Source organism: Ovis canadensis, chromosome 15 (assembly GCF_042477335.2).
Source record: "Ovis canadensis isolate MfBH-ARS-UI-01 breed Bighorn chromosome 15, ARS-UI_OviCan_v2, whole genome shotgun sequence".
Lineage (NCBI taxonomy): Eukaryota > Metazoa > Chordata > Mammalia > Artiodactyla > Bovidae > Ovis > Ovis canadensis.
Genome location: NC_091259.1, coordinates 87,099,050 through 87,121,104, shown reverse-complemented (window position 1 = coordinate 87,121,104; position 22,055 = coordinate 87,099,050). Strand labels below are relative to the sequence as shown.

The 22,055-nt window shown below is 38.3% G+C and overlaps 1 protein-coding gene across 1 annotated transcript; it reads right to left on the bottom strand.

Moving 5' to 3' along the window:
* Positions 1–12,194: 12,194 nt before the first annotated feature.
* Positions 12,195–13,132, bottom strand: LOC138420749 (olfactory receptor 5J3-like). The gene is given in 2 exon segments (XM_069554178.1): positions 12,195–12,496; positions 12,499–13,132. Coding segments are annotated over 2 exon segments (936 nt in total).
* Between the last annotated feature and the right edge of the window lie 8,923 nt (positions 13,133–22,055).

Genomic DNA, 22,055 nt, shown 5'->3' with positions numbered 1-22,055 from the left:
CTGACCATGAAGATCAGGAGAGTCAGAAGAAGCCGATACTCCAGGAATCCTCTTTATATCCTAGCCTGATTGACTTAGACACTGAGATCTCACCTCCACCATATATGCAGCCACCCTTGCCCCCGCAGGCACCACAGGTGTCGTCTGTAGAACAAAGAAGGGACCCAGAACCCTCGGCTCTGCCATGGGAAGGGGGGCCGGCCCAAGGAACTCGCGGAAGGACTCGAAGGGGCAGAGACTTGTCTGAGGACGGAAGCCGGGAGGCTCCTTCATCCACCATTTGGGCATTCCCTGTCTGGGTGGGGCCGGCAAATCCTGGTGGGGAGCGAACATACCAGTACTGGCCTTTTTCTATGAGTGATTTATATAACTGGAAAACCCCTTCTTTTTCCTAAAAACCCCAAGGTCTTATTGATCTCTTAGATTGTATCTTGTTTACTCACAATCCTACTTGGGATGATTGTCAGCAGCTATTGCAGGTGCTCTTCACCACAGAAGAACGGGAGCGAATTCTATCCGAAGCATGAAAACATGTTCCAGGAGTGGATGGAAGACCCACCACGCAGCCCCACCTAATCGAGGAGGGGTTTCCTTTGATGCGACCAAACTGGGATTTTGAACACGCTGAAGGTAGGGAGCGTCTCTGAGTGTACCACCAGACTCTGATGGCTGGCCTCCGGGCAGCCGCCAGGAAACCAAAGAAGTTGTCTAAGGTAAATTTGATAAGGCAGGAGCCAAATGAGAGCCCGGCAGCCTTTTTAGAGAGGTTAATGGAGGCTTTCAGGCAATATACGCCCATGGACCCTCAGGCTGATGAGTCACACACAGCAGTCTTGCTAGCCTTTGTTAATCGGGCAGCTCCGGATATCAGGAGGAAGTTACAGAGGATAGAGAGGCTAGGAGAACAGTCAATACAGGATCTGGTGAGGGCAGCTGAGAAAGTGTTTAATAACAGAGAGACCCCTGAGAAGAGGGAGGAACAAATTAGACGGGAGGAAAGGGAATTTAGAGTCAAGGAAAACCGGAGAAATCAGAAAGAGCTGGCTCAAATGTTCTTTGCGGGAACAAGACTAGGACCTGATTCCTGGAAGACTCGAGACACCCAGCCAAAAGGAAGGGAGAAACCAGCCAGACCGACCCTAAAGAGAGACCAATGCGCCTATTGCAAAAAGCAAGAGCACTGGAAAAATGAGTGCCCCAAGAGAAATCTGAAAAAAAGGACTGTAAGAAAAGAAGAGTCTCCCTGGGGTACCCACATTTTATATGCAGGAGAAGATACTGATTAGGGGGTCAGGGCCCAGCACCCCTCCCTGAGTCCTGGGAGCATCTCTGAGTGTACCACCAGACTCTGATGGCTGGACTCTGGGCAGCCGCCAGGAAACTATTAACGTGGAGGGGAAACTGGTCGGCTTCATGGTGGATACGGAAGCCCAATACTCAGTCCTCAATCAAAAATTCGGGCCGATGTCCAAGAAGACTAGCTTGGTCCAGGGAGCCACCAGGACAAAAAGATATTACTGGACTACTAAATAAAAAGTGGACTTGGGAGCCCAACGGGTTTCCCACTCATTTCTGGTGATCCCGGAATTGGACCCTGGGTGCACTGCAACCACGTGCGTCGTGCCACCCCAGAGAAACAAGAAAAGGCCCCAAAAGAATGGAAGGCAACACCGCATCCCACCAATCCCTTAAAAATGAAGCTCGTCCGCCAGCTGGCCCCAGACAAATCCCCCTGACTCTCCTGTTGGTGGCTCTCCTCCACTCCAGAACGGCTGGTGCTAACCCACATCAACCTGCTAAGATCACCTGGATGGACTAACCCATAAGGTACTCAATTCGACTACTGGAATCCCCCCAATACTTGGTGGCCAGATTTATTCTTTGACCTTGGACCTTTGTAAAAGGAACATATCAGTACAGTTCAAGTGATGATGCTGAGACAACAATATCAGGAATGTCTCAGAGAGAAGAAGAGGATTCCTTCCATGATCAAAGGACAGGGGGGAATGTTGGGACCTAACAAACGCCATGATAGGCTTCAGGGACTAAGGTAGGACTCACGGGGAAGGCTGAGTCATTGCCCAGTGAGGTCATCCCCATGGATGCCAGGACTTGTCTAATCAGCATACTCCCTGTAATCTGGTTTGAGTTTATCAGGACGTAAAAGACATCCCCCTGTAGCCAATAGCCAATTAGTAAATACCAGGAAACCCCTGCAGCCAATAAAGATTAGCCAATTAGTAAATACTAGGAAACTCCTGCAGCCAATCAGCCCTTGCCAAACTCTCTGTTCTAAAACCTATAAATACTGCTGTAAATCTGGGCTCGGGGCTCCTTGCTCCACTCCACTGTGTTGGATGTGGCGTGAGCCCTAGCTCGAACTAGAAATAAAACCCCTTCATGTTTTTGCATTGCTGTGGACGTCTTATTCTCTCAGTTTTGGGGACTCGGACTCTGGGCATAACAGGATCTCTTGCAGTCCAAGGGACTCTCAAGAGTCTTCTCCAACACCACAGTTCAAAAGCATCAATTCTTCGGTGCTCAGCCTTCTTCACAGTCCAACTCTCACATCCATACATGACCACAGGAAAAACCATAGCCTTGGCTAGACGGACCTTAGTCGGCAAAGTAATGTCTCTGCTTTTGAATATGCTATCTAGGTTGATCATAACTTTTCTTCCAAGGAGTAAGTGTCTTTTAATTTCATGGCTGCAGTCACCATCTGCAGTGATTTTGGAGCCCTTAAAAATGAAGTCTGACACTGTTTCCACTGTTTCCCCATCGATTTCCCATGAAGTGATGGGACTGGATGCCATGATCTTCGTTTTCTGAATGTTGAGCTGTAAGCCAACTTTTTCGCTCTCCTCTTTCACTTTCATCAAGAGGCTTTTTAGCTCCTCTTCACTTTCTGCCATAAGGGTGGTGTCATCTGCATATCTGAGGTTATTGATATTTCTCCTGGCAATCTTGATTCGAGCTTGTGTTTCTTCCAGCCCAGCGTTTCTCATGATGTACTCTGCATAGAAGTTAAATAAGCAGGGTGACAATATACAGCCTTGACGTACTCCTTTTCCTATTTGGAACCAGTCTGTTGTTCCATGTCCAGTTCTAACTTTTGCTTCCTGACCTGCATACAGATTTCTCAAGAGGCAAGTCAGGTGGTCTAGTATTCCCATCTCTTTCAGAATTTTCCACAGTTTATTGTGATCCACACAGTCAAAGGCTTTGGCATAGTCAATACAGCAGAAATAGATGTTTTTCTGGAATTGCTTTTTCCACGATCCAGCAGATGTTGGCAGTTTGATCTCTGGTTCCTCTGCCTTTTCTAAAACCAGCTTGAACATTAGGGAGTTCATGGTTCACGTATTGCTGAAGCCTGGCTTGGAGAATTTTGATCATTACTTTACTAGCATGTAAGATGACTGCAATTGTGCGGTAGTTTGAGCATGTTTTACACTGCCTTTGTTTGGAATTGGAATGAAAACTGACCTTTTCCAGTCCTATGGCCCCTGCTGAGTTTTCCAAATTTGCTGGCATATTGAGTGCAGTACTTTCACATCATCATCTCTCAGGATATGAAACAGCTCAACTGGATTGCCATCACCTCCACTAGCTTTGTTTGTAGTGATGCTTTCAAAGGCCCACTTGACTTTACATTCCAAGATGTCTGGCTCTAGATTAGTGATCACACCATCATGATTATCTGGGTCGTGAAGATCTTTTTTGTACAGTTCTTCTGTGTATTCTTGCCACCTATTATTAGTATCTTCTGCTTCTGTTAGGTCCAGACCATTTCTGTCCTTTATCGAGCCCATCTTTGCAGGAAATGTTCCCTTGGTATCTCTAATTTTCTTAAAGAGATCTCTAGTCTTTCCCATTCTGTTGTTTTCCTCTATTTCTTTGCATTGATCAAAGAAGAAGGTTTTCTAATCTCTTCTTGCTATTCTTTGGAACTCTGCATTCAGATACTTATATCTTTCCTTTTCTCCTTTGCTTTTCACCCCTCTTCTTTTCACAGCTATTTGTAAGGCCTCCCCAGACAGCCATTTTGCTTTTTTGCATTTCTTTTCCATGGGGATGGTCTTGATCCCTGTCTCCTGTACAATGTCACGAACCTCATTCCATAGTTCATCAAGCACTCTATCTATCAGATCTAGGCCCTTAAATCTATTTCTCACTTCCACTGTATAATCATAAGGGATTTGATTTAGGTCATACCTGAATGGTTAGCGGTTTTCCCTATTTTCTTCAATTTGAATCTGAATTTGTTAATAAGGAGTTCATGATCTGAGCCACAGTCAGGTCCTGGTCTTGTTTTTGTTGACTGTATAAGCTTCTCCATCTTTGGCTGCAAAGAATATAATCAATCTGATTTCGGTGTTGACCATCTGGTGATGTCCATGAGTAGAGTCTTCTCTTGTGTTGTTGTAAGAGGGTGTTTGCTATGACCAGTGCATTTTCTTGGCAAAACTAGATTAGTTTTGCCCTGCTTCATTCTGCATTCCAAGGCCAAATTTGCCTGTTACTCCAGGTGTTTCTTGACTTCCTACCTTTGCATTCCAGTCCCCTATAATGAAAAGGACATCTTTTTTAAGATGTTAATTCTAAAGGGTCTTGTAGGTCTTCATAAAACCATTCAACTTCAGTTTCTTCAGCGTTACTAGTTGGGGCATAGACTTAGATAACTGTGATATTGAATGGTTTGCCTTGGAGACGAACAGAGATCATTCTGTCATTTTTAAGATGGCATCCAAGTACTGCATTTCAGACTCTGTTTTGTTGACCATGATGGCTAGTCCATTTCTTCTGAGGAATTCCTGCCCACAGTAGTGAATATAATGGTCATCTGAGCTAAATTCACCCATTCCAGTCCATTTTAGTTCACCGATTCCTAGAATGTCGACATTCACTCTTGCCATCTCTTGCTTGACCACTTCCAATTTTCCTTGATTCATGGACCTGACATTCCAGGTTCCTATGCAATATTGCACTTTGCAGCATTGGACTTTGTTTCTATCACCAGTCACATCCACCACTGGGTATTGTTTTTGCTTTGGCTCCATCCCTTCATTCTTTCTGGAGTTATTTCTCCACTGATCTCCAGTAGCATAATGGGCACCTAATGACCTGGAGAATTCCTCTTTTGGTATGCTATCATTTTGCCTTTTCATACTGTCCCTGGGGTTCTCAAGGCAAGAGTACTGAAGTGGCTTGCCATCTCCTTCTCCAGTGGACCGCATTCTGTCCGATCTCTCCACCATGACCCACCTGTCTTGGGTAGCCCCAAGGGCATGGCTTGGTTTCATTGAGTTAGACAAGGCTGTGGTCCTAGTGTGATTAGATTGACTAGTTTTCTGTGAGTATAGTTTCAGGGTTTCTGCCCTCTGATGACCTCTTGCAACACCTACCATCTTACTTGGGTTTCTCTTACCTTGGGCATGGGGTATCTCTTCACGGCTGCTCCAGCAAAGCACAGCTGCTGCTCCTTACCTTGGACGAGGGTTATCTCCTTACTGCCACCGTTCCTGACCTTCAATGTGGGATAGCTCCCCTAGGCCCTCCTGTGCCTGTTCAGCCACTGCTCCTCGGGTTGCTCCTCCCGGCCACTGGCCCTAGCCTTGGGCTTGAGTGGCTCCTCCCAGCTGCTAAAAGAGTGGGCCTTAAATATTCTCACCTCACATAAAGGAATGATAATCATGTAACGTGAAAATATTAGCTAGTGATAAATTGTTGCCATAATAAACTATATAAATAGGTCAAATCAACATGTTGTAGACTTTAAATTTACACCATATTAAATCATTTCATGGGAAATAGATGGTGAAACAGTGGAAACAGTGTCAGACTTTATTTTGGGGGGCTCCAAAATAAATGTAGGTGGTGATTGCAGCCATGAAATTCAAAGATTCTTACTCTTTGGAAGGAAAGTTATGACCAACCTAGACAGCATATTAAAAAGCAGAGACATTACTTTGCCGACTAAGTTCCGTCTAGGCAAGGCTATGGTTTTTCCTGTGGTCATGTATGGATGTGAGAGTTGGACTGTGAAGAAGGCTGAGCACCGAAGAATTGATGCTTTTGAACTGTGGTGTTGGAGAAGACTCTTGAGAGTCCCTTGGACGGCAGGGAGATCCAACCAGTCCATTCTAAGTGAAATCAGTCCCAGGTGTTCATTGGAAGGACTGATGTTAAAGCTGAAACTCCAGTATTTTGGCCACTTGATGCGGAGAGCTGACTCATTTGAAAAGACCCTGTGTTGGGAAAGATTGAAGGCAGGAGGAGAAGGGATGTCAGAGGATGAGATGATTAGAGGGCATCACCGAGTCAATGGACATGAGTTTGGGTGGACTCGGAGTTGGTGATGGACAGGGAGGCCTGGCGTGCCTCCCTCGTGGAGTCGCAAAGAGTCGGACATGACTGAGCGAGTGAACTGAACTGACCTGTTAATTTCAACAGCAAAATTTGATGACAACTCTATCAATTGAATTATATAAGCTATGAATTCAAATAAGATCAATTTTAAGATTAAAATAGTGATAGTGAGGGAGGAATGGAATAGGCCGAGCTGACTCTTTCTTGAAAAAGAAAGAATCTCTATCTTTCACTTTCCGTGAACTTTGGACTATGTGCCTGGTAGCCATGGGGATAGCATACCTACAGCCGAACTGGCTTCCTGGACTGATAAACACCAGATTCCATACCAATATTTCCCATCACCAAAAGGAATGTAATAATTCCGTATGTAGTCAGTCACCTTTGTAATCTTGGTGGCAGCAATTGGTGTAGGCTTCAATGTAAAACCAGCGGACCCTCCTGATTATGAACCATGGCTGTAACCTGACTGCATCTCCCTTTAACACTTCCCAGGCTAGGTTTAAGGAATCTGGGGATGTAGGCTTGAGTGGTACAGCTAAGATATATAAGGTTTTCACAATAGTTGGTTGGGGTCCCTGCCTAAAGAGGAAACTCTGCCTCAGACCCACCGGTGTCATAAACTGCACTCCACTACCCATGCTGTCCTTCTGAGTGAGTTTGTTTCCTGGAGCATTTGGTTATAACAATAGAACTCTATCATGTTTCAATATTTTAATTATCTGCAGAATGTAGGCTAAACCTGAAAAGAATAAATAGAAAGACACTAATTTAACTTACCAAAGAAAGAAAAGTTTATGATATCAGTTTATGTAGGATACTCCTGTGTATATTTTCATGGTTTCTTAATGTCTTATTGGACATGAAATCAGTTAATGTTTTTTTTTTCTGAGAGACAGATTGATCAATACATTAATGATAGATAACCGAACATCTTTTCAGGTTAAAAAATGCCCCAATAAAACTTAATACAAAACAAACATATTGGAAAAAAGAAACAATGGTTTTATGTCTTTAATTCTCTCCTCAAAGAGAACAAATTGGAAAGAAAGGGCAGGTACACATATACACATATGCAGGTTTTTGTTTTAATGAGGTCCGTTTCCTGTAGTTGAAATGCTGATTACACAAAAGCAACAAGAACAACACAATTACACTTTGCTGATGGACATCTAGGCTGTTTCCATGTCCTGGCTATTATAAACAGTGCTGCGATGAACATTGGGGTACATGTGTCTCTTTCAATTCTGGTTTCCTCAGTGTGTATGCCCAGCAGTGGGATTGCTGGGTCATAAAGCAGTTCTATTTGCAGTTTTTTAATGAATCTCCACACTGTTCTCCATAGTGGCTGCACTAGTTTGCATTCCCACCAACGGTGTAAGAGGGTTCCCTTTTCTCCACACCCTCTCCAGCATTTATTGCTTGTAGACTTTTGGATCGCTGCCATTCTGACTAGTGTGAAATGGTACCCCATTGTGGTTTTGATTTGCATTTCTCTGATAATGAGTGATGTTGAGCATCTTTTCATGTATTTGTTAGCCATCCGTATGTCTTCTTCGGTGAAATGTCTATTTAATTCTTTGGTCCATTTTTTGATTGGGTCATTTATTTTTCTGGAATTGAGCTGCAGAAGTTGCTTGTATATTTTTGAGATTAGATGTTTGTCAGTTGCTTCATTTGCTATTATTTTCTCCCATTTAGAAGGCTGTTTTTTCACCTTGCTTATAGTTTCCTTTGTTGTGCAGAAGCTTTTAATTTTAATTAGATCCCATTTGTTTATTTTTGCTTTTATTTCCAGTATTCTGGGAGGTGGATCATAGAGGATCCTGCTGTGATGTATGTCGGAGAGTGTTTTGCCTATGTTCTCCTCTAGGAGTTTTATAGTTTCTGGTCTTACATTTAGATCTTTAATCCATTTTGAGTTTATTTTTGTGTATGGTGTTAGATAGTTCAAAAGCATCAATTCTTTGGAGCTCAGCTTTCTTTATAGTCCAACTCTCACATCCATACATGACTAATGGAAAAACCATAGCTTTGACTAGAAGGACCTTTTTTGGCAAAATAATGTCTCTACTTTTCAATATGCTGTCTAGGTTGGTCATAACTTTCCTTTCAAGAGCAACCGTCTTTTAATTTCGTGTCTGAAATGACCATCTGAAGTGATTTTCAAACCCCCCAAAATAAAGTCAGCCACTGTTTCCCCATCTATTTGCCAATAAAAATACTAGAGTAACTAGAAAAATACATTAAAATTTTATATGTGAATATTAACATAAATATGAGCTATATGTTAAAGGAATGTAAAGACAAGATAGGAAATGCTGACAGATAATTGTTTGGGGTTGCAAACTAGCCCGCATGCATGGAGTGCAAATAGAGACAGCAGAAAGAGTCTGACCACTCCAGATGGAAGGTGGCAGGTTTAATAAACAAGGGAAATTAACAAATGAGCTTGTCTTGGGAGACCAAATTTTTGTAAATTGCAACCCCTGCCTGCCAGAATCTTAAAATTTTATGGAGAGACCTTAACTGGATTCAGTCATATATTCAGTCCAGATTATCTCAACAGCATCTTACTCTCTCAGGGGAGTGTCCCTAAACAATGCTTGTTATAGGAATGCTGGGCAGAACATATATTCCCAGGATGGGGGGGTGGTGAGGAACATCTGCTATCTGGGTCCAGCTCACTGTCAAAGCACAATCATATCTTCTGGAATAACTCCTCAAACAAGCTGGAACCTATAAACATCTCTTTAAATGAAATTTCTGCTTCTGTATAGGTAAAGATAAGTTAGTGTCTTTACGGTAGAAAGGTAGAAAATGCTAAATTGTTATGGGGCAATTGTCCAACTAACAAATTTTATGTTACGTAAGTTTTAGAATCTTAATTTAAGGCTTCAGTGACTATAAAAAAAAAAACATTTTTATATGAACTCTAATTTCTACTGGAGATTTTTTTTTTTTTCAAAACAATTGAGAAACTCCAGTCATCCCCCCACCCCACCCCCCCGGGGAGTATTTGCCTGATCTGACATATATTACAGGGTCAATCTATCCTGATTGGGAATCTCTGATGGGAAAGTGAAAAACTGTAAAGAATGTGTTGACCAACACTAATATGAAAAATGTGAAATCAAAAGAAATTCAAAACTGTGTCAGATTCTTTCCATGAAGCATCTTTGATGCTGTAAATGGTTGAGGCATACAGTAAACCTGTGAAAGACAAAGTTATCACATTTCAGTTGCATCTGTGCCTTAGAAATGAAAGAATTCCATCAATATGTATTGATTATAAAACTTATAAGAAAAGTATAAAGAGTCAGTCAAGAGTAGCTAAATCCTTCTAAAAAAGAAGACCAAGGGACATGTTCCAGTTCACACAGATACTAAGACGCAGTGGCTAGAGTGTTTGATAAACTGTAATATTGGCACAGGAATAGATCAATAGAATACCGGAGTAACACTGAGTGAGAATTGTTTTCCAGATATGTATGAATCCCTAAATTAGGAAGAATTGATACAAAACAGAAAATAGCTGCTCTTTTTGATAAATGGTGCTGAATATTTGTGTATTTGTATATAAACACAAGGTAAAACATAACCTTTTTAGATGATAATATATCTCATTAGACACAGGGTAGAAAATTCTAACTGTAAAATATATGAATATTTATATATTTTTATATATAAATTTGTAAATATATAAATTTATCCTATGCTGAAAGTCTACATGTTTTTGTTGTCAAAATGGGCTTCCCTCATAGCTCAGTTGGTAAAGAATCCTTCTTCAGTGCAAGAGACCCTGGTTCCATTCCTGGGTCAGGAAGATCCCCTGGAGAAGGGAAAGTCTATGCACTCCAGTAATCTGGCCTGGAGAATTCCATAGACTGTATCGCCCATGGGATCGCAAAGAGTCAGACATGACTGAGCGATTGTTCAACTTTCACCGGTTGTCAGAAGAGGAAATTAAGACAAGACAAACCTTGATAGGAGAATATATTTCTGATAGATGCAACTAACAAGAAGTTGGGGTCCGATATCATCACTCCATGGCAAACAGATTTGGCAAAAAGTAGAAACAGTGGCAGATTTGTTTTTCTTGGGCTCCAAAATCACTGTGGTATGGGACTGCAGCCACCAAATTAAAAGACACTTGACCCTTGAAAGAAAATCTGTGCCAACCTAGACAGCATATGAACAAGCATGTAGTTGTATGGCAAAACCAATACAATATTGTAAAGTAATTAGCCTCCAATTAAAATAAGTAAATTTATATTAAAAATAAAAATGAAATATGAACAAAAATAAAAAAGAAAAAGCAGAGACATTACTTTGCCAACAAACGTCCATATAGTCAAAGTTACAGTTTTTCCAGTAATCATGTAAAGATGTGAGAGTTGGACCATAAAGAAGGCTGGGTGCTGAATAACTGACCCTTTCGAAATGTGGTGCTGGAAAAGACTCTTGAGTGTTCCTTGGATAGCAAGGAGATCAAACCAGTGAATCCTAAAGGAAATCAATCCAGATGTGAAGAGCTGACTCATTTTAAAAGACCCTGATATTGGAAGGATGGCATGCACCTTGCAAAATGTATGTGCAAAGACAACTACTTTTACAATATTTTGTTATTATTTTTCATAGGAAAGGTAAAAATTGCTTTTCCTGCTTTAAATCCTGTCATCCTTGCTAGCACATTGACAATGTCTTCATTGTCAGATATGAACTAGTGAATGTAAGCTTGTTTAACTATTTTAAACATTTTCTCATTTGTTTTAAAAATCCCAATCTGTGTCTTTCTGGTATCAGTAGTTAATAAAGACTCTAAAAATACAGAAAACTGTCCATAGTATAACTAATTTTTATTTTCAAAATTTATTACAATATTATGCACAGGACCTTTGGTAACAGATAATCATTTCTAAAATGATGGGGAGTTTTGAAGTTACATGATCAAGTAAACCATCATTACAGAATAGAAACTCTCATCCAGCAGTAACACCCATCCTGTGATTTTAAAATTGCTAGAGATTTTTCTTTCTTTCTTTCTTTCTTTTTTTTTTTTTAATCTTGGAAGAATATGAAGTAGATTCTAAGAATCAGAGTTGAATGGGAAGGGTGCTGAAAGGGTGCTGAATTATATCTACTCTCAAATTCCAAATATGTATCTATCTTTATACTGGGCTTTTTTTTTAGGAAGAGAACATTACTGCAAACTGAAAATTACAACAGTGTCATTTTCCAACAACTCAACTTTTTTGTTGAGGTCATGGATGTCCAAGAACAGGAAGAAAAGTAAGAAAATCACTACTAGTTAGAAAATCTCATTTGGAATCATAGTCTCCTTTTTTGCTAATATAGGGATTTACCAATATTTAAAATTTTAATATAATCTTTAAGAGGAAAATAAAGTGCCATGTATAAAATTATCTTAATTTTCTGAGTCAATACATGTAAGTATTTTATAAAAATATTTAATTCTTTATATCTCCAATAGTATACACACATCCACAAACTTTATTTTCTGAATTTCAGAGAAGATGCATGTAATTCTATGAATTGATAAAATAAATTTATTAAAATCATTTTATTAAAAATGATTAATACAGATATTAATAACCTGAGTTTTTAGTTTGACTTTTTAAAAATTGACTTATGCATAAAATCACTTCTGATTTCTAGTCTCAGCTTCTCATGTGAAAAGGACTATATAGAATGAAATTATTTGTCCTATACTTAGAAGTTCTAGAATTCATTGAATTTGTGTGGATGTTGGTAAGGGAAGAATTGACTGACTGACTGCTATAGGGCTAAATAATGTGAAATTAGCATGACAAATGTTTTATTTCTATGACCCTTCTCACAGCACCCTTTACCTCTTTGTTTCTCAGACTGTAAATCAGTGGGTTTAACATGGGAATCACCAGTGTATAGAACACTGAAACCACCTTCTCTTGGTCTACAGAATACTGGGAACTTGGCTGAATGTAATTAAAACTCAAGGTGCTGTAGAATATGGTCACAGCGGTCAGGTGAGAGGCACGGGTGGAGAAGGCTTTCTGTCTGCCTGCTGCTGAGCGGATCCTCAGGATAGCAACAGCAACGAAGGTGTAGGAAATGATCACATCAAGAAGGTGGCCACGGCAATGACTCCAGATAAGGTTAGGAGCAACAGCTCGTTCATGGAGGTATCAGAACATGACAACTTCAGCAGTGGGGGGACATCACAGAAGAAGTGCCTGATGACATTGGACCTGCAGAAAGACAATCTCCCAAAGCTTATGGTGTGGGTCAGTGAGTTGATCATTCCACCAATGAGTGATCCAGTGACCAGTCCCACAGACTTCCTCTTAGACATGGCTGCAGCGTAAAGCAAAGGGTTGACAATGGCCACATAACGGTCATAAGCCATCACAGACAGCAAGAAGCCTTCTGTGGTGATGAACACCCCGAAAAACAAATGCTGCACTATGCAGGCAGAGAAGGAGATGGTTTGCCTCACAACTAGGAAGCTGATCAGCAATTTTGGTGCAATAACAGATGAATAACAGGCATCCACAAATGAAAGGCAGCTGAGGAAAAAGTACATGGGTGTGTGGAGCTTGGGGGTGATTTGGATTAAGAAGATCATGCCCAGATTCCCCACCAAAGTAATAACATAAATCACCAGGAACAATACAAAAAGAATAACTTTCAGCTCAGCATTGTCTGTCAGTCCCAAAAGAATAAATTCAGTAACAACCGTAAAATTATTTGCAGCCATTTAATTCCTTAATCTTGAAATCTGTAAGTAAAACAGATGCGGGGATTAGAATGTACACAGGAGAATCTGGTGTTTAATATTAAAGACTCAGAGAAATATATATAGGCTTCTGTCCTTGGAAAAATAAATTATTTTGCCAAACCAAGCTTGATTAGAATGTTTTTTTTTTTTTCATTTAGTGCTAGTTATAATTTTACTCCATAAACAAATATATGAAAATTCATTTTGGCTCTCAAAAATCTAATTCTGTCTCCAAGTGCCTGCCTCTATGAGAAAGTGATACTAGCTTGAGGGATACTGATGGAAAATATAAGGAATTCACAAAATTAAACTTAATCATTCTTCAAAAGTCTTCATTTTTAAAGGAGTAAATTACAAGAAGATCTTTAGTCAGCTGTACTATTATCTCCATTGTTAATCTATAAAAGCACTATGATGTAGCCAGATAAAAGCAAAGCTGTGAGATGGAGTCCTGACCTCCAAAGATGCCATGAATCTCTTTAAGGTGCATAAATCTCTGGCCTCTTATGACACTTCCTTATAAGCATCACAGAGAGAGACCCTCAGTGAAATCACATAAGGGTGAGACTCAGAACATAGAAAATGAGGCCTTGTCTAAATGGAGCAGTTAAAAGATGTTATATATTACATGGGGCTTTTTAGCTACATCTGTTGTTATATAAATTTCTATACAGAATATTTAACTATTTATTATAACCATTCACATATAAACTTATATATATATATGCATAGAAAAGATAAAATGTAAAATGTGGAATAACACAATCATTTATTGTTCTGGAATGTTTTTTGTTCATTTAATGTTCTGGAATGCCTTTATATAAGTCTATATATAAAATTGAAGTGTGGCTCAGTTGTGTCTGACTCTTTGCGACCCCATGGACTATAGCCTACCATGTTCTTCCATCCATGGGATTTTTCCAGGCAAGAGTATTGGAGTGGGTTGCCATTTTCTTCTCCAGAGGATCTTCCCAACTCAGGGATCGAACCTGGGTCTCCCACATCGTAGGCAGATGTATGTATTTATATTTATATATGTGTTTGTTGTGCTGTGTTTAGTCTTACAGTTGTACCCAACTCTTTGCGAGCTCAGGGACTATTGCCCACCAGTCTCCTCTGTCCTTGGCATTCTCCAAGAAAGAATACTGGAGTGGGTAGCCATTCTCTTCTCAACCCAGGGATTGAATCCGGGTCTCCCTCTCTCTCTCTCTCTCTATATATATATATATATATATATATACACACACATATATATTTAACTATATGTTCATATAAAACACTAATATATTTATTAGTAAAACAGCATTTTGAAATGAAAGTCATTCAGTCAAGCCTGACTCTTTGCAAGCCCAGGGAATGTATCCTGCCAGTCTCCTCTGTCCTTGGAATTCTCCAGGCAGGAATACTGGAGGGTGTACCCCATTTTCTTCTTGACCAGGGATTGAATCCGGGTCTCCTGCACTGCAGGCAGAGCCTTCACAGTTTGAGCCACTAGGGAACACTGTGGTTTTCTCAATAAAGTGTCTATTCTTTAGGTAGTTTGGTTACTTAGGCTTTTTAGTCTATTGTACCAGGCTTCTATGCTATGTGAGTGCTCTGCCATTTCCGACATTTTTCAACCCCATGGACTGTAGTCCACCAGGCTCCTCTGTCCATGGAATTTTCCAGACAAGAATACTGGAGGGAGTTGTCATTTCCTCCTCCAAGGACTCTTATGGATTCAGGGATGGAACCTGTGTTTCTTTTGCCTTCTACAGTGACAGGCAGATTCTTTACCGCTGTACCACCTAGGAAGCCCCACTATGCTTATATAAGAATCAATACATCCATAAGAGGGTAGGGCTCTCCATATATTTTTAGATATAAAGAAATAAATACAATGATAAAATTTGGTTTATCTATGTCAATTCTATTAATTTATTTTAATAAATATTTCAACTGCCACAAAAGCGAAATAGTTGGCATCAGCCCAAACTACAATTAAAATATGTGCTATCATTTATTGATTTATTGACTTTGGGAAAGTCATTTATCTTCTTTTATACTAGTACAATCACACCTATATCACATAATTACTGAAAATAAGAGATACTATGAGAAAAATGCTAGGTTTTGCTTTAATAATAAGTGCACAAATTATAAGATAGATAAATAGGAAGGTGGGGAGATAAGTTAGTAGATAAGCAATATATTGACAGAGAATTGTAATGTGAACAAATTTAATGGTCATGCAGATGAGTATAAATCATGAAAAAAGGTACAATACTAAATCTATTAACATTTCCCAAATTTGAAATCTTTAGTTCATTCTGTTTAAAAATACAATGAAATAGAAATGGATGTTTTAATATTTCCTTTCATAAATATGTAGCCTAGAAGTTTTCACAATTGCTAACACATTACTCAGAAACTATCAAAACATTTGCCAAAATGCATGAGTTCTTCAAACTGTAATGTTAAATCTAGACATTTCAAAACAAAATATAACATTAGTTCATCACATCTGAGCTATCTAATTCAGTAATTAGCAACTTTATGTGAATGTTTAAATAGAAATTAAACATAATAAAAATAGGTAAAATTCTACAGTCTGATTTACTCTCAAGCGCTCAATAGTCATACATGACTATATAGCCACTATATTGATCAGTGCTAATTACAGAACATTTCAATTACTGCAGAAAGACTTGTATTGATTAGAGCTCTCATCTAACTCTCTAACTCATCTTTCTAAAGTATCAATTAAATAGCATTGTCTCAAGGAAAGATACTTTACAGATAGTTTTCATTGTAAGCATAATTAAAAAGGGTTTCCAAATGGAATTTAGAAATTAAATTATATTACTCATCAGGCATGCCTATCCCTGTAAAACATAAGACAATATTGTGAATAAAACTAGATGATACAGGTGGAGTGGATAGAGTTAAGTTGGTTTAAATGACTTCTAATATTCTTAACATTCATGATTATATCAGATTTAAAACAGTCTAAGTGATCTATTAAAATATGGGAAAAATTTTTAAAAACAAAGAAATAAGTCAATTATTGTAAAATAAATTCAACTTACTGAAAGAAAATATTTTAAAATTTCAGCTTTAGAAACTTCATGTTGTTTTCCATGTTTTCTTTTTCACAAAACTTTATTAAAAACAATAATTAAAAGTATATGATGAAGATGATATCTCCAAGCAAAACAACGGAAGGCAAATCATCATTAAAACACAATAAATAGAGTAACAAAATAACAAATTTTTAACATTTTTTATTTTTGCTCTAAAAGAACAAATTTGAATAGAAGGTACAACTAAATATATATATACATCCACTTTTTACATCAGCTTCTAATGAGTTCTATTACAGCTTAAATGTTACAAAGTTAACAAATGAAACCTTGGGAAACACAGTTCTTAAGGGACTTTACATTTTCCCCTGATTCATAGATGTCCCTAAAGTGTGTAATTAACTAAAACACTATAAAGAATTTTTAAATCATCAAGCTTGGAGGATTCTTGAATTCAATAAAATTTAAAAAGAAAAATAATGGAAAGAATTTACTCCACAGAACAGAGATTTACCTAAATGATAAATGATCAGGTGTCACTAGGCTTGTTATGCAGATATGCAAGATAAGGAAACTGAAAACACAGTTAATTTTAAAGAATCTTTAAAAGCATCATATACAGAGAGAGAATAAAAAAGTGAATTTTTGGTGGTTAGATTGCCAATCTCTATTTTCAGTTTAACTTGGAAACTGAGTTCAAAAGAATCCTTCTAGAACTCTGGTGAAAATTCAAGGCTTACATTCATCAAACTATTTACTGAAGAACAACATATTCTAGCATCATTTACAGAGATAAATGGGTTATCAAAAATGGTTCAATCTTCATTTTTAGAAAGATTGGAGAATAAATATACTCCCAAAGACACTTAGAATATATAAAAATCTATAATTAAAATAGAACGTTGAGTTTAAAATCGATAATTTAAATAAAGAAATGGATAATCACCATGGGGAGAAATGAGAGAATACTCAAATTAAACAAGTAGGAAAATTGGTAGGATGCATTTCCCGAGGGCTTTTATCAATCTCTGTAACAAGAATATTGGATTTTAATAAACCTGTTGCTAAAAATAAGCGGAAAACTAGAGACAGACATGTAACAAAAGTTTTCAGATATTTGACAACTGGTGGCCCATGACAGAAGGATCGTGATTACTGGCCCCTGGTATGGAATGATGGTGCGGCACAGGAAGAACATAACAGTCCTGTAGAGAGGAAGACACTCAGTCAGGTCAGGAAGGCTACAGGGCCTGGAATATGCAGGGCTGAGCCCTGGAGTGGAGACACCGAAGCAAAATGATTTCACATCAGCTTGAAGTTGGCTGGCGACACATCCGATGGCTTCTAAATTGCAGCTATTGAGACTGTATAAAGCCAAGCCAAGAATGGGCTTCCCTCATAGCGCAGTTGGTAAAGAATTGGCCTACAATGCAGGAGACCCGGGTTCGATTCCTGGGTAGGGAAGATCCCCTGAAGAAGGAAACAGCAACCCACTCCAGCATTCTTGCCTGGAGAATCCCATGTGCAGAGGAGCCTGATGGGCTACAGTCCATGGAGTCACAAGAGTAGGACACGATTTAGCGGCTAAAGAGAAATCTAGAACAGCTACTAAGAAAAAAAGGAACTGCAAGGAATTTGTACCTTGAAAACTACCAGTTCTCATAGGGTTAGGATACATTCAAATTTGTCAAATCTTATTGAAGAATGTCATTGAACATCTAGGGCTTTCCATAAAGACAGCTGAAGAGAGAACTTGCCCCAAAGGAAATAATCCACTAAATTCCATCTAACAGAACTCAACATTAAATCTCAAAAGGATTATGCAGGTGAGCAAGCAAATAAACTGACTGGCAAAACAAATCCCAACACTTTGAAGATATAAACAAACAAACAAACAAACAAACAAAAACTATGGACTCAACTGAAAAATGTACTCAATGTCCAGCATCCAAAGAAACATCTGCAAGTTGAAGAGAAAATGTTATCCATAACCATGAGAAATATGTCATCATTTCTAGATCCTGTAATAACAGATGAGAGAATAAGTGGTGAAAGGGTTAGTCACTCAGTCGTGTCCAACTCTTGGCAAGCCCATAGACTGTAGCCCTCCAGGCTCCTCTGTCCATGGAACTTTCCAGGCAAGAATACTGGAGTGGGTGGCCATTTCCTTCTTCAGGAGACCTTCCCAGCCCAGGGATCATGTGTCTCCAGCGCTGCAGGGAGATTCTTTACTATCCAAGCCACCAGGGAAGCCCCAGAATAGGTAAAAAAAGGACTTTAAAAGCAGTAGCAAATATTTTAAGAATTTGAAGGCAAATATAAATATGAAAACTAGAACTGAGAGTTATAATAGAAAACCAAATTGAGTCACTAGGATTCAGTAGAGTATCAAGAATGAACATTTTACTCTGTATTTGTTAAAAGCAGATTAGACATCGAAGAAATAACTTAGTGAAAAAGACACAAAACAACAGAACTCTCTACATTTAAGTACCAAGAGATAAATGGAAATCGCTAAAAAGTTAGACACTTGACAAGCCCAAGTAAAATACATTATATATATTTTTAAAAGAATAATAAACACTGACTTTGTGAAAAATAATGCACACTAAAAGAAAATGAACAAACATTTAACAACACTGGAAAAACAGCAAAGAATAATTTTATATCAGACAAAAACATAACCTAGAAATTTAAAGAAAGACACATTTTCCTTATCTGCTTCTGGCAATCACCAGGTAAAATTTTATATGATATCACATCACAGTTAAAAACTTTGAGAAAAAAAAAAGAAATAGCCAACCTTGAAAGTACTGGAGACAGAAAATTAAGCAAGTTATGAAAGGCATTAGACATTCATTAATAGAACAAGTGATGTTCTCCTTTTACAAATTCTACTTTGAGAAGGGCTTGATCTTGCAACAAATGATTACCCTGTAAATAGCCCACAGTCTTTCTGAGCTGAACAACAAGAGACAGAATTGGGACAAACATAGTCAAAGGGAAGAAATGAGAGAGAGATGAATTCTAGGAAGGAGAAAGCCAGGGAAGGGGAGATTAATATCCTGTGTAAAAACATCGTCCAGTTCACTGATCCTGAGCCATGAACATGTGCAGACTCCATATGCTAGACAGAGCTAAAAATATGAAGTAATATTTGTATTACAACCCATGAGACAGAGTTTGAGTCAAAGCCTGTCAGTTTTCTGCTAAAAGAAAAAGGAACAAATAAAATCAACTCTCTTAAGATAAGGACAACAATATTCAGACACAGCAGGATATTACAATATCCAAGATAAAGTCAAAAATTTCTTGACATGCAAATGTGCAAGAAAATTAGGACAAGCCTTGAAAGGGCAGCAGAAATTGGTTCTTTGCTCTTTTTCTCCCTTCTCAGTCTTTAGATAGTTCTGTATAGTTTGAATGGTGGCTTTCACTTTCCCATCTCCCCTTCCCATTTCATTCCCAAATCTCTTTTATATCTGAGTGGCTTCCCTGGTAGCTCAGGGGTAAGGAATCTCACCTGCAAGGCAGAAGACACAGGGAATTCAGGGCTTTGGGAAGATCCCCTGGAGGAGGGCATGGCCGGCCCACTCCAGTATTCTTGCCTGGAGAATCCCATGGACAGAGGAGGCTGGCCACTACAGTCCATGGGTTGCAAAGAGTCCGAGAGGGCTGAAGCCACTGAGCACACAGGAGCAAAGGTGGGAGAGGGTTTTCTGCCCTCCCTAGTGGGAGCACAGTTCTTCTTTGTGTCACTACAGGACCCTGGCCAAATAACTAATAAAACAGTAAAACATATAGAGGAAAATCTGAATAAGCAGTTTTATTTAGCACAGATATAAAAGTTCAAAAAAATATATTGATCAGAAAGAAAAACAACCAAATTAAAATGAACCAAAGGGTAGATGCTTCAAAAGGAAGTGTATGAAAGACTCATATTTTATAGAGAAAAGTGTTTATTATTATTAGTCTTCAAGCAAAAAAGATCACAATGAAATAATTTTCACTAATTTCTATTTCAAAAATTTAAAACTTCTACATGAAATATTGGCACAGATTCTCAGAAAATGGGACTCTCATGGATATTTGTTGGTAACGTAAAAGGCTGCAATAAGCTTGGAAGGCTTCAAATTTCTTATAAGCTTAAATATTCATTTATCCTGTGATCCAGTAATTTCACCCTTAGATCTAACCATGAGAAATTAACTCATCCATCCACAAACATATTTAAATGGAAATGTTTATACTAAGCTTTTTATAATAACCCAAATCACTAATATTCATCAATGACTAAAGAATGGTGGTGCATGCATGTACTGGGATATAATCTAGCTATAAAAATCACAACATAGATAAATGTCAAAATCACTATACGAAGTGAAAGATACCATATTAACAGTATGTATTGCATTACTCTACTTACATGAAACTCAGGAACTGGGAAAATAAGTTTATGGAAACAAGCCAGAGCAGCAGTTGCTGGAGGTGGGAGGATTTTGTTCGAGGTGTAAAGGGGAGAGGAACATTTCTACGTTGGAAATGGTCTAGATACAGGATATAAAGCATCAGAACAATTTCTTTGGGACTGAAAGTGTTCTATGTATTGTTTTAGGTATTAGGAACAAATAAAACAGTTTTCAGAACTTATCCATTTGTACAATTTAGATCCATCTTTAACTGTATATGAGTTTCCCTCAATTATTGTATGTACAGAAGTCATAGAGGAAGATGGCATGGGTAAAATATTGTGAGAAGGAATATAATATTTTATGTTAGATTTTTTTTCTTGATGAGGTTGTACTGAACATTATCCAAGCATGGTTGAATCTCAGCTCAGGCAACACTATGGTTGAGACGATCATCACAGTAAGATACTGCATCTCAGTTTGTTATGGTTGGTCATATGGAAGGACAAGACAAGAATATATTATCCACCTAAAGATGAGGGTTTAATTTCAAATCGTCTAGTTATCAATTATATGGCTTTGGTCTAATTATCTGGTTCTCCAAAACTTGATGTCCTCTGAATATGGAAATAATACCTATCTAAAATAAATTAAATGATATATTTTTAACCCAGTGTTCACTGCATATTTTTACTTGACTAACACATTTAAAGAAAAACAAAGTATGTGACGATGATAATGCATTTAGAATTTATCATGGGCTTTGCAATTGTACCAGTTTTACTGGAATAAAGCTGATTGAAGAATCTTTCGTTGCTACTTCAATCATTGACTCTGTGTGAGGGGATACGTATTTTTACAGAGCTCTCCGAGAACTGTACAGATCCTTTATGCTGTTTGCTTTCTTTCCTTGAATTATCCCTTACACTTTTGTTTTTCTTTCAATTGGGAATATGCAGAACATTCTGAATAATTAGCAGTCACCACAGGCAGTTTTTAATAAATGCTCAGATGATTTAGGTGTAATCATCTGAATAAATTATACTATTTCCTCTGGGATCATCACAGAGGAAGAGAAAAGTCATATACTCTCCTTACCCAAACAAAAAGTAATTTTGGAGAAGAAAATCCCATTCTTCATTAAAGGTAAGTGGATAGAAGTGGCCGATTTTGCTTAGCACTTGGGTGTTGGTCATTTCCTAAGTTTTCTGGCCTCTGACCATGGACTCTTAGGACTCTTAATGGTCACTGAGCGCTAATTCTTTACATGACAAAAACATTATTATCTCCCTTTTTATCTGGAGTAGTATGAAATTTTTAGAGTATTAGATCCTATGAATTGACTAGAAGTAATATATCCACTGATTTCTGAAATGTGAAGGTGCATTTGGATAGTTCATGGGATGAAAAAGTTAGAAATATCTGAAAAAA